General features: G+C 49.2%; 1 protein-coding gene and 1 long non-coding RNA gene across 8 annotated transcripts in view; one reads left to right on the top strand and one right to left on the bottom strand.

The window, feature by feature from the left end:
- AUTS2 (activator of transcription and developmental regulator AUTS2) overlaps positions 1-18,789 on the bottom strand; it is a 1,062,127-nt gene that overhangs the window by 72,619 nt on the left and 970,719 nt on the right. For 6 of the 7 annotated variants that reach the window (XM_081819609.1, XM_081819612.1, XM_081819611.1 and 3 more), the window contains one exon: positions 9,702-9,753. In XM_081819609.1, the coding sequence (XP_081675735.1) occupies positions 9,702-9,753 (52 nt within the window). Of the gene's footprint in view, positions 1-9,701; positions 9,754-12,511; positions 12,563-18,789 lie in introns of those variants that run through there. The other variant, XM_081819615.1, reaches the window with a different exon arrangement.
- Positions 14,678-17,289, top strand: LOC145721522 (uncharacterized). The gene is made up of 2 exons (XR_014145252.1): positions 14,678-14,934; positions 16,032-17,289. It is a non-coding gene; the product is annotated as an uncharacterized LOC145721522 (long non-coding RNA).

Below are 18,789 nucleotides of genomic sequence, written 5' to 3'. Positions count from 1 at the left end.
TCATGCACCCACAGCAGTCCCTGGAAATGGTCAGCCATTCCCCTTGAGAAGTCAAGTACAAAGGAACCCGGCACCGAGGTTCTTCATGTAAACGTTTACTACAGCAGACGAAACACCTCTCGTTACGCCACTCGAGATGCAGACCAGCAGAGGACTCTCAACGGCATTCTTCTTCTGGAAGGGAGTATCTACCAGCCGGTATTCAAACTGTAGCAAGCTCACCCTCACTCCTTTCCCCTCTTCCTTACTGCTGCCGCCCCCCCCGCAGCTTCAACCCCCTCTTACCTCTAAGACCTTTCTCAGAGATAGAATCTCCTGGACAGGAGAGAGGTATATTCTGCCCTGTTTGCTCACAAGCTGGGGGACTGGAGTCACAGTATTTGCCACCAGACACCACTCCTTTCTAATACGAGTGTCCACAATCTCATTCACAGCTATCTGGGGAAATGTATGCCCTTTGCCCAAGTGTTAGGCTCCGAAAAGACCTAGAACACTCCAAAGCAAACTTTGGCCTTTAGACCTAGAAGGGATCTTGGAGTCCATCCAACTTTCTCACGTTACCAATGAGAAAACCAAGTCAGATGGTTACAAGTAGGTGGACTCCGATTTTGAGGCTGGTTCTTCCTTGACTAAAAGCAGTGCTAACTCTAGGACCCCCTTTGCAATATGTTGATGGGGTGGAGATTTAAGCACCGGAATCTAAATGAGAAAACGGGGGGAAAGGCCCTACTGATAGGCAATATCCAGAACTTTACAATGCTCCCCCAAATCTTTGCGATGGCCTAACTAATGTAATAATAGAATCGGTTTTTAAAACGGAATACTCAAAGGGGTAGGTTTTAGTCTAACACAAGTCGGCCAATCCGTGCCCTCGCTGAAAGGGTGATACCTTCTCTAGTCGACGGAGGGCTGGTCTGTTTCTGGTCTGCTGACCCTTGAGGGCTCATCTTAGATCGCCTTTTCGTCCTAAGAAAGTCTTAAGGTTGTTATTATTATTATTATGTTCTCTTAATTAGTTGGGTGGCTTCTTTCCAATTGCGCCACCTAAAAAGTTTCTTTTTGAGTTGTAAGATTTGTCTAAGCTCTTGCTGCCGGGGTCGTGGGCCTCCCGTGACCTGCTCACTGCCGGATCCCCTGATCTGGTCGCAGAGCGAGCTCTCCGTAACTGCCGCTGGATGAAAGGACTAGTTTCAATATGGCCTCCACTTTCCGCCTGCGGAAGGAAGCCGAAGCCACACTGGCGCCATTCGCTTAATGGCTGACAAGTCCAACTCCAAGAGAGGACTCCTTGTCCAACGGAGTTTATGGAGAGAGCTCATGAATCAAGAAGGCTTGGGAGATGAGCCCACAAAGTCTCTAGCAGGGGACCACCGACACTTGGAAAATCACAAGTTGATATGAACCAAGAGGAATGACGTGATTGGGCTTTCGGCGAGAGCTTTACTATGGAAAAGCCTTTCCTGGCCATAAACAGATAATGAGAACATGATGTAATCTTGGCTAAAATTAGGTTTTAGTGTTACTCTGCTGGGAGATGTGAAAGGTGATAGATAAGAGGGGGAAAATGTTTTCCAAGTGGCTTTTAAAGGCGTCCAAATATAACCGCCTCCCACATCAGTCTATTAACAGGCACACTTGAGACATTTCCCTCTTCAAAAGGACTCTCAGAGAAAGCAGTGATGTGCTCTCAACCTCCTCCTTTATAAGACAAGGTTTACGAGGGTCAGAGAAGATTTGAGCGCCCACAGAACACTCCTCCTTATTAACAGGCCCCCTCCCCCCGCCTCCGCGCAGATTTGGGCCTCGTGCTTCTGTCATCGGTTGCTAGGGAAATGCCCCGGCTTGAAAACCCTAAGTCACTTCTAATAAATCTGGCTGAAGGTACAGATCAGTGCACGGATAGGCACAGGAGTGGAAACGTGGAGGAATGTGGTCTTATTGCAGGGGAGGACATCAGAGATGCCCCAAGTGGAGCCCTGCACTGATGAAGCGACCCTATGACGAGGTGTACCTGGGTGCTGGCATGCTGGTGGATACCCTGGGCCACCGGGAAGGCCTGGGTGAGCCCCTCCCCCATCGACAGTAGGTTCCTACCCATGCCCTGGGGACATAAGATACCTCGGGGCAGCATGGTGGAGGAAGCCCTGGGGACGTGTGCTGGCCAGTGAGGAGGCCAGAAACGCCACACACTGCCTCCGAGCTGAAACTCGGAGAGGCCTTCTAGGGTTCTGTCTCTACTCTTCTCCCTCGACCAAGAGAACGAGCCATTGGCATGACGGGGCTGCCGTTTTGGCCCGGGTCCCAGAATAAAGATGAGGAGGACCGCAGCTGGTCCCGCAGCTGACACTGAACCTTGTAAGCCCCTGCAGCGCGATGCACAGAGGCGGACGGACAGAGACCCTATGAACTGATGGGGAGAGACATCCCTCAGGAACCAGCCAGGATGGCCCCTATTTGTTGTACTGCTGTACGCGGGTAACCAGGGGTCCCAACAAAAAAGCACATGAGACACGGGGGCTCCCCACCCTACGCTACACCAGGCAGAATAGTTATTTTTCAGTTCTGGGATTCAGTTAATGCTGTGAGGTTTGCTCGAATGGAAAATTCTGCTCATAGCGCCCACAGTGACCCCACAGGGCACCCCACGAAAGACTGGCTCCTTCCAGGCCTATCCACAGGCTTCAAGAGTTAGTAAGAAATCATTGCTAGGAGGGGAACCAGAGGCGCGGCCCTATATGGCCGGCGCTCCACTCGGAGGTAAAATGAATCTCCAAACACCAATTTCCGGGCCACCTTACATAATCAGGCCTTGGAATGCACTGTTCCGGTGAATCCAGGTAAGCTCAGCCAGCTGATGGAAGTCAAGTCTACGGGGTGGGGGTGCGGGGAGCGGTGCAGAAACCTCTGAATCAAGACCCAGGATGTGTCTGGTGGATTCACAAAGTGGGTCTGCAACTTAGAGCCCCTTCCACTTTCCTAAAGCACAGGCTGGGCGAGAAGGTGAAACACTTTGATGCCTGCCCCAGGCTAAATCAAAAACAGCTGAGCCAAAGTTCAGGCACCATGAGGCATCACTGTTGTACTCACTCCACCAGAGGTTTAGGAATAAACCTGCGAGAATCCGAAATGCATGGAGGAAGATTACTTGAGTGGGAATCAATCATCTCTCCACTGAAATTTCTGACATATCCTTATACGGTATATTCGCCCGATTCATAATTCACCAAAGTTGCTTCCTGAGCCTGAGCACTGCTGGGCTTTCCGAGTAATTGAGACAAATTTTGTTAAATAAATTCCAGGCAAGAGTGTATTTGACTTATGCACAGGAAAGGAAAGAATTCTTATGTAAGCCGCAAAACAATAGCGTTTTATCTTATCTGAGGAACTTATTGCCGCTTGCCTGTGTGTGTTTTACTGCCAAAATAAAATAAATTGAATCAGCTCACACATGATAACATGCTCTTTCCTAACTCATACTAATTGCTTGGCTAATTGATGTTTGTTGAACTTTCTCCATTTCATTGAGTGATTAGGTACAAAGCTAACAGTTGACATCTGTAGACGCTTAACTGGTGTCTGTAATTACTGTTAATGTTAAATAATTGTTAGTTAATTGGAGTGGTAACTGACTGAATAGAATCCAGATTGTGAGGCAAAAAGAAACCTAGTTAAATAAACATACATTTTCAGAGAAAACAACATTTTTCTGCAGTTGTCAGAAACTAGAAAGAATCCAGAAGCCACGGGATGGCCACAGGCTTCCTGCGTGCAGGAAACTCTCCAGGCCCGGAGCTGACCCCTCTCCTTGAAAGTGTTACTAGAGCGGAGGCCCTTTGTCATAGAACTGCTCTCCTTGAAGACTCTCCGGCGCTGACTTGATGTTTTTTATCCCGACAATTTACTAGGAGTGTGTCTGACTTTCTGACAACCAAATACCACAGTGTTGGCTAAACAAAACACTAAATATGAATGGACCGAAGGGAGGGGCCGGTCAGCATTCAAGCTTTGCGGGCCAATATTGCCAAGTATGAAGAAAATTCTTTCAGAGAACAGCGGCCGTCAGTTCGATGAAGTACACGAACAGATTTTTAGTGGACTCGAAAGTAAACAGAGTGGAGTTTGGTCATCTGACTGAAAGGAATGGATCTGTTACCGTATCATCTGCTCCAGCTCACGGGGGTGAGTGGGATCCAGGGATCTGGCCTACTTTTCGTCTGGAAGAGTGGCCTCCCTGTCAAAGTTCTCTAAAGCTCTCCAAAACCACCATCGAGACCATTTTGCGTGCTCAGAGTATCTTTCACCCTTCCCTCAAATTCCAGGGACGGGATCCAATATTTACCCCAGATTTCCCCATTGTCCTCATCCACATACAAGGTCAGGGGAAGACCAGTCAACAGGCAATGGAAGGACATCCAGAGGGAAACACTATCCTCACAACATGGGAGTATCTTTAGGTCCTTACTGGTTGGTTTCACACTCACTGGAGCAGGCATCTGTTTGCGAGAATTTTCAAGGAATAATTCTATACAACAGATTCTGTAACGTTAAGAGTCTGGCTCCTATAGGAAGGTCAATTTCCATAACAAAGGAGCTGATTGCGTGCTATATGCAGCGTGGGGTAGGAGGACCCCAACCACTCATAACTCCTTTGTCTGAATCAAGCACCAATTACCCTTCAATAGTATTTAATTTCCCACACGTCAGACATCTCTCTCTCCTAAAGACCCAAGAAATTGCTCTGAAACAGTACAAAGAAGGTCTGGAGAAAGAAAAAGGGACAGTCTATGTCCCTTATCTAGGATTTAAGACATAAAAACGCAACTAATTCACAGAGGCTGAAATTGGCTCAGTTTACTCTTCTGCACAGGGGAAATGTCCTTTCCATCATGTCCTCCTTACAACAGAACCCAAGACACCACAAGGAATTGTAAGATGGTCTCCATATGTTCATTATAACTGGGTTTCAAACTCTACGTCAATTTGTTCTTTTTAAAGAAAGCTATCGCCTGGTCGACTGTATTGTTTTCACTCAAAAAAGGGAGCACAGGATTATTTTAGGGAATGGGTTTTTCATAAGAGCCAATGGTGGCCCTGGAGGTAATAGAACTCTTTATTTTTTTTCATCACCAAACCAAGGAATTTCCCCTTTTATGTCTAAACATAATGCATGAGGTGAGATGGTCACCATTAAAGAATTTATTAGGTGCCCGGTTACTGAGCCTCATAACACGAAGCAGAATCTATCTCTAGTAAGTTTTTTCTCACCCCATCGTCTCGAATCTCCACCAATCTTTTTAGACAGGTTTTCTTTCCATGCTACTGGTAAAACCACACTGTCAAAAATACCCAAAGGCCCCACTAACTTCAAGGCTCCAACCTCATCTGTGTCCCCTGGAAAACCCTCAGTGCAAAATCAACCCCCAAAGCACAGGCTGTGTGTCCACTAGTCTGGTAGGGCCTGGAAAAGGAAAAACAGCTCTGGTCAGAGAGAGCTCAAGGGGGTCCCAGTGTTCCATCTGGTGCTCAGCACGGTGGGCTCGTGTCCACCAGAATTCCCCACAGCTGACCTGGGGTCAGGGTCTTACGGAGGAGGCTGGGTGGGTGCACCTTTGAGAGTCACATTTCGGTAGACCCTGGGTGCTCAGGGCAGGAGGGAGCATGGGATCCGGGGCCTGTCCCCACCTGGATCATTCTCCACTCTAGAACTTCAAAGACATCCATTAGGCTGGGCCCAGCTCTCTAACAGGTAGCTGGGGGGAGAGGTGGGGCCTTTCCCTGGAGGGCCCAACACTACAATGTGAGACGTAGGTGAAGGAGAGAAGGGGTGAGCAGGTCGTGGGGTGAAATCATCTCGTGGCCACCTCTCATCTGCTCTACCCGCCTTGGCTGCAGGCCAGATCCTAGAAAAGAGGACTCCAGGGCGAGAAGGGGCTGCGACTGCAAGCCTCTTGTCTTCCCCTCGCCTGGAACGTGGACCCACAGCAGGGCTGGTGTCCGGTAAACAGAGGGCTCCATTGAACCCCTGACTCCCAGACAGGCCTTCCCTGCTTCCCTGCTTCTTTCCTCCTCAGGTGGCTCTGCCTTGGAGGACTTTCAGAGTTTGAAAGAGATGAGCCATCTTGGCCAGATGGTCACGTACAGCCAAGTCCTCATTTTCTGCATTTCTGCCTTCATGGCAAAGTGGTAAACCACCAAGGAGGAAGACCCAGAGGGGGTAGGAAAGGGTAATAAATACTGGCTGGAAACCCTGGGCTGATCTCAGGGTTCCTTTGAAGGATCCACAGTCCAGACTTCGGGGTACGAATCCTGTTGCTCCTACAGCAGTTCAACCAGCTAGATACAGACAAGAAGTTAGTCTCTCTGTGTGTATGTCTGTCTCCCTGGAAAAATTAATTTTTCTTTGGCAGATGGTTGAGTCACAAAGACAGAAGGATTCATAAAATTCACATGAACGTCCTGTAAACATTTAAACACATCAAGATTAAATAAGGCAACCACGACCTTGATTGAAGTTAAACTCTTTTTTTTTTTTTTTAATGTCTACAGCCCTACAACCTGCAATTTGGAGGCTCACCTCCCCACCTCTTCTGACACGGTCAGCTCTCACTGGGCGTGTGGCGTGTTCAAGCAACTGTCTGATTAATTTGCTTTACAATGGGAAATTAAAGGCATCAGAAGAAAGCAATGATTCGGATCACCTAAACACAAGAACATTACTAGTTCTCTATTAAACTGGACAGACTCTATACAATACAAGAAAAAGTCAAGATAAAAGCCACGGACGGAAGCGCCATGTACCTGCTCTGTCTCAGCCCCTCCCGCTCCCTAATTGTTTCATCCCCACCAGAGACCAGGAGGTTTTGCTATGGTTGACAATTCTCACCTAACGAGGCGAAATGGCTTACTGAAGCTCACAAACAGCCTGAGAGGACTTGAGTCGTGGCCCCTGCAGCTTCAGCTGGAGCTTCGCCCCCAGACTGCCCAGCCCCACATCAAAGCTGCGCACCCCCCCTCCCACCACAATCAGCTTGTGAGATTAGCACTGCCCTCCCACGGCGAAATTTTATGGACCAAATCTGCCTTGCCACCAGGCTCAGCAGCATAATCTCACCAGCAGCTTAAACCCACGCTTCTCTAAGGCCAGAACACGGTGGGACTCCCAGGAGGGAGAGGTGATATGTAGCTTTAAACATCTGGAGGTGGAAGCATACACATGTCAGCTTCCCTGCACTCTTGTCAGGCTGTTCAATAAGCCGAAGCTTGAAGATTTCGCCAGTAGTGCTTGTTACCTAGTATAAATTTGCCCTTTCTTAACAGTGCTTTTTATTGCTCTTGGCTAAGAATACTGGACAGAGACGGGAGACCTGACTCGCAGGCAGGCCTGCCGCCTTGCAGGGGAACTTGAACTTGATGTGCACGAAGCTGACAGTTCCTTGAAGGCCTTGTCAACCGCCCATCCAGTAAACCCTGCCACTACCCGGAGTAAAAACAGAGCAAAACCCACAAGCACATACCCTGCACACCTGTCTCGAAGCAATTATTGACATTATCACTACACAAGGAATCGCTTTTTGAAGTTGTTTTCCTGATATTTAGCAGTCTGAATACTAATCCCCTTAACAAAACTGTCCCCATGCTTTCCCCCCTCCCCTGCCCCCCTAATCTCCTTCTCTCCAGGGAGGGCGGGGGCTGGGGACCAGTCAGTCGACTTTGCCGCACCTGGATTTGCATTGATGCCTCTCTTGTCATTCATGTTACCAACAGGAATTAGCATAAGGCATTAAGGGAAACTCTGGAGGAGAAAAGAAAGGCCATTTTGATGGAAATAAGGGGCAAAGGAATAATCTGCCATCAACTAAAATGCTTATTTGTGTATGGTTTCCCAAGCAAAGCTTAGAAAAAGCCTATGTTGATTTTAGTGTACACAAAGAAACCTTAATCCTTTCAAGGCAACTAAATCACCCCCAGAAAAGCAGCTCAGAAGAAAGGCACCCTGTCAGGGGGACGACTATTCACAACCAAATAGATGCCACAAATCACACTCTGTAAGTAAACAAAAATAAGAATGTGGGAAACGTTTGATTGGAAAGGGAAGGGGGGCAGAAGTGAGGGAGTTTGGGCCGTGGGGCGGGACTCTCATCAATCACTCTTCAACCTCCCTGAAGAGAGCCTTTCAGCTGGGTGAGGGCAGCGAGGGCCTGAACGCAGGTCCCAGGGCCAGCTCCCACTCTAGGGCTGATCCCAGAGAGGGGAAAGACATTCCAGAGCTTTTTAGAGCCACCGAGCAGAAGAAAGACGGGCAGCCTGAGGTCCCTGGGGGTGGGGTGGGGTGGGGTGGGGACAGGTGGTCACTGAAACACCTAAGACCTTTTGGGGCCCTGTCCTGCTTCGTCTCCTCCTCCTCCATCTCCCCCCTTCTCCCACCCGGATCCACCAGCGTCTACCCCATCCTCTTCCCTCATCAAAATGAGCAATAAGCAATTAGGCATTTTTACAGATGAGCACTGTATGCTATGAACTGCACGCATCTTCCTTTATTGGGCTTTTAGCATCATGGATAACAAATTGATACAAACTTTCAGTCCATCAAAAAATACGATGAAATATAAAACTGGAATACTCCATTATGCAATAAAAAAGATAAAAATTCAATGTGACAATAATTCTGGGAGTAACAGCAATCACAGAAGCACATACACCTCAAGGGAACTCTAAACATAATGTACTATTTAAAATTGCAGTTGGTTCAAATTCTAAAATAACCCAGGAGCTCAAAATAACTGCACTTGGAAATGCTAGCCACAGCGAACTATAGGAGGCCGAAGTGGTTTCGAATGTCTCCCCTTTATGAAGGAAGGCCCAACTCTGCTCAAGCGCTACCAAGAATCTTCCATGTAAGAACAGAACTGAAATTACCACAGAAAGCACACCTTTATTTAGCAATTACCATGCCAGCACCTCAATCAGGTTCTACGGTGAAGAGGAAAAGATCGAACAGTTTATGTAATTTATACCTTTCAAATTATACACCTTTGTATTGCCGGTGATTAGACTCCCTTATGTTTCATTATTTCCGACAACATGGCTACAAAGGAAAACTGCCCAGAAACCTATCAGCAATGATTTAAGAGAAGTTTTCCCTTTATGTACTGTTGTATCATTAGCCTCTCTTAGTCCGTATTGCAGTTTGGAAGAAATTAATGGGATAGCACATATTTAAATTTTGCCCTCTTGCTCGTTTATTAACTTTCCAGAAAGCCCACAGCAGAGTAAGGCTTGGTTTATGACCATAATACTGTGCATACTAAACACCCACTGGTTATTAGAGTCTGCAGAACAAATCAGCTATTTATAGCTCTCTGACTTCTGGGTAGTTGGTAAGTAACAATAAAGTTAAGGCATTTTGAGAACTATTATTCTCCATTACCGCTTCTTCCTACATTAAATTAAAGTCATAGAGATAGTAGTGATTTCTGAGTCACATCAATTTAAATAAGGATTCGGTGTATTCTGTTAAAATAAACTGTTCTTTCATACATCACAGAAGCATACAGATTCTGTCTCCAGCAAAAACACAATATATGAACAGTGGCTCCAGAATGAAAAAAAGAAAGACCATTTGTTTTTTACTCTGACTTCCTAGGCAGTGACAATGAGACAAAAATCAAAACCAGCCATTGCTCGGAATTCAGGTGTCTTACCTTTGTTTACAATAACAGTATTGAAGAGTTTTTCAGAGCTGGCATCTGATGCCTGAAAAACAGGAAAGGGGAAAAAATGTTATTATGGTCATTGATTTGTCATCAGCATCATCACTACTATGATTTTAAATCATTTCACTACATTTTTAGAAAAGCCTGACAGGGAGAGCAGCAATTTCCCCCAACCGTCCACAAGGTGGTGCTCTTTGACTGCATGAGATAGACCTGCAGTGCAGCTATGTGCTGAGGGGAAAAATCTGATTTTAAAAAACGTGTCCTTATTAGACATATTATCTGTGCAAAACATATTTCTATGAGATGATACACAAAGCAATTCAGCTCATTCACATAATGATTTTGCAATTTCGTTGACAGATCATTATTTTGGAAATGGTACTTTTTTCCCCTTGATATGTGCAGACATGCCTATTTTTCAATTTTCTTTCACAAACCAGAAATGCCTATTATTTAACGCTAAGCCTTTCCTCACTAAAAAGTGCTGACTAGCACTTGCAGAAATTAATTTAAAGATTCGTCCTATGACCCCCAAGATCCCTGTTCCTTCTAGTAACCAGGATGACCTTGGTGTTGAAAAAGAAGCCAGCTGACCTGGCCCACAACCCAACACTATGCCTGCCATCAGCATTATATCCTTTCCATTTTCCAGAAATAGTGTCTGCTAATTATTACAGTGGCTCGAGGAAAGTGAAATAAGCCTGTTTAAACAGCAAGAGTAAAGCCAATGTAAATTATACACTCATGTGCTGGAAAATAAACACAAAGTTGGTTTGGAGGGAATGCTGCAATGTTGCAGAAGCACGGACTATTTCTAGAACTTCTAGATAATTTAAACAATTGAACTGAAAATCGGCATCCCCACCATATAATTTGAAGATGGATCTGCATTTAAAGTTACAATGGCGATGTTGTGTTTATGCTATTTTTGCTTTGCAACCCTTGTAAATCACTTGTCTTTCACACTTTATACACAGAGACCCGTGTTTTGACAAAGCAAAGCATAGAATGTTGAATAAATATAGAGGGAACTATAAGAAATAGGGGGAGGGCTTATCTGAAGTACAACATATTCTGACTCTGGGGCTGGCTTTTGGGGACAAAGAAGATACTCAGTTTAGCCTTTCTGTGCTATGTTGATGAAAAAGATATTCTTGTGTATATCTGGCGAATGTATTCTAGTCCTCGATGCAAGTGATAGAGAGAGACATAAAATATTTTTATTATGAGGATTTTTTCCCTTTCTTTTTCTTCTAAGCTTCCTCCTGTAGGGGTGTTTCGGAAAATTAATGGATCAAGGGAAAAAAGGAATGGATGAGTAAAACAAGTGTGGGACTGCATATACATTTACGCATAAACAGTTTAAAATAAATCCTAGATAGCTTTTTAAAAATTTTTGCAGGAATAAAAAATATGCCAAAGGCCTTCCTGATATCTTAAAGATAATTATATTAAATTGTATATGATAATAGCTTTTCATAAAAATAAGCCGCCAAAAAAAGTGTGGCATGGGGAAGGAAACAAGATGTCCATTAAACAAATCAAGAAGATTGTTACAAAGGCAAAAATGACAGGAATAGTGTCGTTACATTGTGATACCAAGTGAGATTTCTAGGAATGGGAGTTTCTCCTGCTAAAAACTCGGGAGATAAGAGTATTTCAGCTTTCTTGAGTGGAAAAAAGCATCTCTTAGTTCAAACCGGAAGAGCTCTGCTAAATTCATGGCTGAAAAAAAATTCCAGCTGATATATTTAAAAGAAAAAAAAAGCCCAAGAATGAAATCATTTTAAAACTGAAATAATTCTTGCAGATATGGGGATTGCTTATTAAGAGGAGTCTAATGATTAGGCCCAAAGAAACAGGAAAACAAACGACTGCACCCCAAATGCAGAAAACACGGGTAAGGAAAGGAAATGGCTCCCAACTGAGTTTTTATTTGCACTTGGGCTGTGTGTGTGCGTGTGCGTGACAGAGAGAGAGAGAGATCAAATAGGGCAGAGCTGCAGGTGAACAGGCCCTTTGGTTGTCTGAAACACCTCCTTGGGGCTGCTGCCTTTGTCGGCTCCACTGGGCTCCAGAGCACACCCTATTCTCAAGGAGGCGGCTAAGTGATCCTACTCTCTGAAGCGAACTTAGAGGATGTGATTATTATGATGCCAACCAGTAAGTTATTAAAGAAATAAGTCTGACGGGATATTCGGAGAGGCTTAGGAGCTTGCCTTCTAATAAAAGCTTTCTGAGCCCTTTAATTTTCTGAAACATGCCACAAAGCCTGAAAGGCTGGCTCTTACAACCGGGGAAGGGGCCCTCTCAAAAAGGCCTCCGCAGAAAAACACTCAAAACGACTGCAGTGGGACGCTGGCTAATCGTAAAAGGATTCTGGATCCGTTCTTTCTCCCACCCAGGTGGTCGAAACTATGGCGGACCACTGTCCTGAAAAGTCAGAAAAGAGCTACTTGGCCAAAGTCTAAAGTGGAAACTACAAGAAAATTCTTTACATTTCCTCCATGAACTTTCCAAATTCTTCTTCCCCCTTTCAAGCATTTGTGCAAATTATTTGGCTCCTTGGGTCTTAATCTTCAGGACATTCTCTTTTTCAGGGTTTTTAGGGGAGAAGTCTGCAATTCCTTGCATTCCCTGGGCCATTTTCCTGGCTGATTTTTTTTTTTTTTTTTACTTTTATTGTTATTTCTTTTCACCAGGAACGTCTAATGGAAACATGGTGAGCGGAGAGTTAGCAGGCTAGTGGAGCTTTCCCGTCTGTCCCCCCTCCTTTTTTTTAAACACAGGGGTACCTTTACACGGTAAGGACTTCTAGATTTTACCCTCATTTCGTTTCATCCCCCTGGCTCGGTTTTGGAGGGTGAGGGCGGGAAGTGGCTGCATCTAAAAATGACAGAAAAACAAAGCTCTCTCTTGGCTGCTTTTTATTGCGGGGGAGGGGGGGTAGATTTTTTTTTTTAATACTAAAAAATTATTAGAGCCGTAGTTGGTGTTTAGAGAAAAGTTAGTAAGTCAAACAGATTGGAGGAAAGAGCGCGGAGAATGAGACAACGAATAAAAAGCCTTCCGTGCAGACGGGGGTGGGACGCGGCCGCTCGGGTTCGGGGGCCACCTTCATTCCCTCCGGCCGCAGACCCCGGGGAGCCCTCCGCACCCGCACCTCGGGAAGAGGGGACTTCCCAACAAGAAACGAAAAGCCTCCTCGAAACTTAAGCGCGAGTTCTTTCAGCAGCTGCCGCCGAGCCCGAGCCCAGACCTCCTTTGGCTTCCCTGGACACCGCGTGCCGGCCGGGATCCCGACTTCCGAGCGGCAGCGCCACGCCGCTCCACGGTCTCCGGCCCGAGCGGGCGGCGGGCCCCGGTCCCGGGTCAGCCGGAGCCCCTCGGGATGGGAGGCGCCGGGCCGGCAGAGCCGCCCCCCCCGCCGGCCCTCCTGGGCACGACCGCGCCGCCGCTCCCCGGCCGAGGCCGGCCGGCCCACGGAGGAAAGTACAAAGGCGGGTGACCGGGCCGCGGAGGGGGGGGAGGGAGGGCGGAGGGCGGAGGGGTGACGAAGGGGGGCCCGGGCGCGCCAGACGCGAGGCGCCCGCCCCTGCCACCCCTGCCCGCGGGCCCGGCCGCCGCAACAAAGACCCCCGACCCGGCCGCCTCCCTTCCGAGCGGGGGCGGCGAGCGAGGGAGCCGCGCCCCCCGGGGCTGCATTACCTGGTTGCAAAGGGTTAAGCGATCCTGTCAGCCCCAAGTTCATGGTTTGGTTCCTTAGCAGGGCTCACGATGGGGGATCGGCAGAGACCAGGGTAAAAACCAGCCAAACACACGAAGAGAAAACGCCCAACTCCGACCGGGCTGCGTCCGCAAATCTCTCCTCGGTTCCTCGCGAAAGTCTGAAAGCGGATGCACGGGACCCAAATCCGTACGAGAGCAGCAGCCGGCGGCGGCCGAGCGCCAGCGCCGCGCACACATCCAGCGCGGCCGAGGCCGGGCGCGGGCGGCGGGGGGAGCGCCCGGTCCGCGCCCGCCCGCTGCCTCCGGGCCGCTCCTGCGGCGCGCGGGTCGGCCGGGCACGGCGGGGACCCGAGCAGCGTTCCCGGGCGGGCCGGCGGCCGGGCGAGGCGGAGAGGAGCGGCCCGAGCCGCGGCCGCGGCGCGCGGAGCTAAGAGCGAGGCGGCGGCGGCGGCGACAGGACAAAGGAGACCATGTGCGGAGGGAGGGAGGAGGGAGAGGGAGGAGGAGGAGGAGGAGGGCGCGCGGCGGCGGCGGCGGCGGCGGCGGCGGCGGCGGCGGCGGCGGCTTCTCCCCGGCGGCCGCCTCGGGCTCCCCGACTGCCGGTCCCGCCTCTCCAGCAGCGCCGCGGCCCGACTGGTCCTGGTTCCGCCGCCGCCGCCGAGGCGCTGGAGGCAGACGCTCCGGGAGTCTTTATTCGGGGCCGATCTCGCCGGGCGCGGCGCCGGAGCGCTGCAGCGACCGGGGCGCCGGGCGGGCTGCGCGGGGCCGACGGCGCCTCCTGGCCGGAGCTCGCGGGCGGCGGGCGGGCGGCTGGGAGCGCCCGGGGCTGGCTGGGCTCCGGCCCGCGCTCCGCTCGCGGGCGCCTGCCTCTCCCGCCGGCTCCCAGCTCAAGTGAATTCCATCGGCGGCCGCCGCCGGCGCCGCGGGCTCCCAGGCTGGACGGGTGGCAGGAGGGGGCGGCGGCGGCGGCGGCGGCGGCACGGGGGCCCCGCGCTCCGGACTTCGCTCCCCGACTGAGCCGAGCGCGCCTCCTCCAGACGCTCGCAGCTCTCGGAGCGGGACTTCCTCGGCGCGCCGAGCCCGAGCCGCCGGTGCCGCCGCCCCTCCTCCGTCCCGCCCCGCGCGCCCCGCCCCTCGCCGCCCCTCCTCTCGGCCCCGGCGCCGGGTCGGCCCCGCGGGGGCGCAGTCCCCGGGCGCGACATCGACAGCTGTCGCTTCCCCCCCGCGCCTCGGGCCCTGGGTCCCCACGGCTGCCTGCCCCGCGGGCGGGCGCGGCGGGAACTGCAACGCTCCTCGCCCTCCCCGCAGTCGCCGCTTCCAATATCGCGCCGCGGCAGGGAAAGGCCACTAGGCCCGCAGCCTGGGGTTGGACTGAGACTAGGCCAGTCTCCGGTGCAAAGAACGGGCTCTCTGGGCGTTGTGAGGGCTTGCCGACAAAGCGATGTATTAAGTAAAGCGTCCGCACACAGTAGGTGCTCAATACAAAATAGTAAGTACGCTGTTGAAAATGAAGGGGGGGGGGGTCAGAGTCTAGCATTAGAACAAAAAGGTCCTCATCTAACCTCACTCCTACCATGATCACAGACTAAATGCAGTTGGGTAGGTCCTAGGGACAATCGAGCCCATGAACGGGCCATTTACAGACACACGCCCCCCGCCAACCCCTTATTCTTGAAATCCACTGACACTTGTATGCCTCACAGCCACAAAAGTGGAGCCGGTCGGTTCCCAGGTCCACCAGATGTAGGGAAGGGATGAAGGCGATGCCACAGTCTCACTGAATGGGCAGCAATTACTATCACTCTAACAGTTATCACCACTGTGTACTCCAGTGGGTTGGGTCTGGAAAGGAGGGTGTGGGGGCTCAATGCCCATGAACTTGGCGCTGGGTGGATTCCCCTGTGCAACCCACTTCTGCCAGAGCATACCCAGCTCCCTTCTGTCTAGCCTGGTAGCCCCTCTCCAGAATTCTGGCCTCCTTACCCGCTTTACCCGCTCTCTTGACCACGGAGGCCCTGAAAAGGTACTAGGCCATACATGGGGGTGGGGAGACCCGCTGCAAACATCTGGAGTTTTAACTCCATGTCTGCAGCTTGGCGGGGCAGGAAAAGTTGCTGTCATTTTCCCAGCACGAGGGAAAAGAAAGGGACAAGCAAGGCCTAGCTCGCACCCCGGAGGGTTCTAGGGTGGAGTGGGCGCACCAGGGGGAGCGAGGGCAGCTTACAGGTCCCAATGTCCCTGCTACTGCCACTGTTACCTGGAGTGCAGCAGAGCAGAGAGGGAGGAACAGGGCTTGGGAGAGACGTACATCACATACAAATGCCATGGAGACTGGCTTCAAGCACTAATGTCCCTTCCTCACCTCTTTGAAGTTCAACATCCATCACAGTTTGATTTCATGGCACTCCCGAAAAACCTCTCAAGGGGGAAGGGGGGGGGGTGCTTGCTGGATGGCGTGTTTTTCTTTAACCTCTATACACAAGGAATTTTAGAAATAAGGGGGTCTCTTCTCTCTCTAGCCTGACCCCCTCCCCAACTGGTAGCACTATGTGGTGTTTCTAAAGACTTTTTTTTTTGTTTTTTAAGATAGGTAATAGCCATTTTTCTCCACCTCTACCCCCAAAGAAGTCAGAAGGAAGGGTGCCTCGGCCAAAGACATAAGTTTGGACTTGGATTTTCCAGTTGCTTATGAGGTGTCACAAAACCCAGCTGAGCCCCTCAGGCTAGGGGCATTCATTCTGAAGGTGTTTCTGCAGTAAGAAGATAGCTCAGAGGCAAACATTAAATTTTCAAGATAAGACATTAAAGTGTTGTTTCTTTTGGAGCAATCAGAATGGGACGGTTTTCTTGTCTTGTTGCTCTAATAAAATCAATATTACAGGGAAGAGATTGCCAGAGCTCCTGCCAGGTCCCCCACAGGGTAAACGGAGATGCACAAAAGCGTGGGGAAACTTAGCTGACCAACAAAAACAAGCACTTAGCCCTCCACAGAGCTTTTATCCGGCAGCCTTTCTGACACTTCACCATGCCTTGCATTAGATCGTCATCTCTGATTATCAAGATTAGACCTCAGAAAAGCCTGGGATAAATCTGCATGTGTCCCCGTCTTTTGATGATTTGTAATCAGGAGGAACGTGGAAATGCCAATGGCCAAGCCTCTCGAGAACGCACAGAACTGCCATGTGCATGCTGTGTCCATATTCGGTCGCCCAGCACCCGCCTGTGACCCTGGCCCCGCCAGGCCACCACCACCACCGGGCTGGCTCCCTTCCTCAGCCTCTCCCCAGACACGTGGATGAGTCCGTTTTGATTGGTTTCCAGGTTGTTCTATTCCCCCTCCTTTCTGGAAGGGCAGGGATCAATGTCAACATTGGAAAGGAAGAGGTCCAGGACAGCAGCAGAAGTACGAAGAAGGAAGAAGGAAAGGAAAAAGAATGATCACCCAGGGTGGCTGGATCCCGGTCAGATGTCTGACTTTCAAGAATCCAGATTCACCACGTGGTGGTGGGTGGTAGTTGTTTTTCCTTGAGAAACGTAGCTTCCCTTTATTGTAATTTTCATCTAAAGGTGACTGGCAGGGGCGCCTGGGTGGTAAAGCGTCCGACTCTTGCTTTCGGCTCAGGTCCTGATCTCCAGGAGACTGAGCCCTGAGTTGGGCTCCAAGCTCAGCGTGGAGTCGGCTTGAGATTCTCTCTCCCCCTCTGCCCCTCCCCCCAACTTGTGCGCACGCTCTCTCCCTAAAATAAATAAATCTTTAATAAAAGAAAAAAGGAAGCTGGCAGCCACTATGTTATATTCAGAAGGTTTAACATACCAAGCACTCATGGCTTCTTAACATCACTTTCCCCCCATGAGCCAGATCTAAGGGGGGGCAAATCTTTCAAGGTGGGTACCATAACAACGATGCAGATAACAAGAATATGGACCCAACGGTCTTTCCAGCGTTAGATCAGTTATTTCAGAAACAAAGCCGAATTTACAGCCAAACTTAAAAACAAACAAACACAGACTAATCCCAAGCAAAATGAGAATTCGAAGTCCTCTTTCTCAAGTCTCAAAATATAGCTAAAGATTTGTTTTTAAACTAATGGCAGTTCTTCTAAATCAATGTAAAATGGCAAAGTTTTGAAGCTTAAAATGTGATTTGATTCAATTTGTATCACAAATGACCAGATTGAGATTAAACATTTTTTTTGGTAAAATATTTCTTATAAATTCTGGCCTTCTGTGGAGCATGGTGACTCTTAGGGGTGGGGTGGAGGGAGTTTAAGAAAGAGAAAGAGGAAGTCTTTATGAAAATGTCCTCAAGCTTCTGTATTTTATTTTTAGTAAACTCTATGCCCAATGTGGGTCTCAAACTCACAACCCCAAGATCAAGAGTCACATACTACACTGACCGAACCAGACAGGCGCCCTTCGAGCTTCTATATTTTAAATTATGTGGTATAAGAAGACCACTAAAGACAAGTGATAACACATGATTCTGTCTTCAAATGGCCTTGGGAAAGAAGTCACCCCACCTGGGTTATTTGTGTTTCTAGGAGCTTGATCTTTTCAAATTCTAAAGCTCTTCAAGCGTTGGAAATACAAGTTTCTATCCATTCTTTGGGTAGAGGTTAAGAGCCAGCGTCTGGTTGACATCGTGACCCTGTTGTTTCTGAGCCAGGAGACCCTGGGAAATATCTCTTTACTCTCCATGCCTTAGTTTCTTCATCTTCATCTGAGGTATGGGGACAACAGTACCCACATGTCCAGGGTCGTTGTCCGTAACGACACCTGTCCCTTAGTAAGTGGCTCTGTGTGTTGATTCTCATGATCGAAGATGGCACTCTTTTTTGATTCCTGTGGAGGTCAACAAAACCAAAGTATATTCTAGTCCGGCCCCAATGGCCATTCTACTGGTCATGCCTTCTACTGGATTCTTTTGACGCGAACCACCACAACGATAATGAGAACCACCATGAGAACCACCACCTGAACATCAAAAATGAGGTAGCCCCACTCACACAGGCAAACAGTCCTTTCAGATGGAGACTGGATAGCTTGGGTCACTAAGAAGGCTGGTGGGTTGGGAACAGTGTGGATCTTCTTGATAGATGATAAAATCCAATCTTGAGTCAAGCAAAACGCTATACGAGTTCACCAGGCTTCGAGATGTAATCCACCTCCTAATGGTGAGAGCTTCAACTTCTTCAAACGTAAAATAGTGTTCATCCCAATTATGTCATTTTGATGTGCTGAATTGTAATTTCTGACTTAAACAGGCCTACGCTGTGATCTGTGACTACAGGAATGGTTTCTTACCGGTGCAAAGGCATGTTTTGCTTTTTTTTTGTTCCTTTTC

Source organism: Leptonychotes weddellii, chromosome 5 (genome assembly GCF_054177405.1).
Source record: "Leptonychotes weddellii isolate Sample4059 chromosome 5, ASM5417740v2, whole genome shotgun sequence".
NCBI classification, from domain to species: domain Eukaryota; kingdom Metazoa; phylum Chordata; class Mammalia; order Carnivora; family Phocidae; genus Leptonychotes; species Leptonychotes weddellii.
The sequence above is the reverse complement of the archived record's forward strand: the minus strand, read 5'-3'. Positions and strand labels throughout refer to the sequence as shown.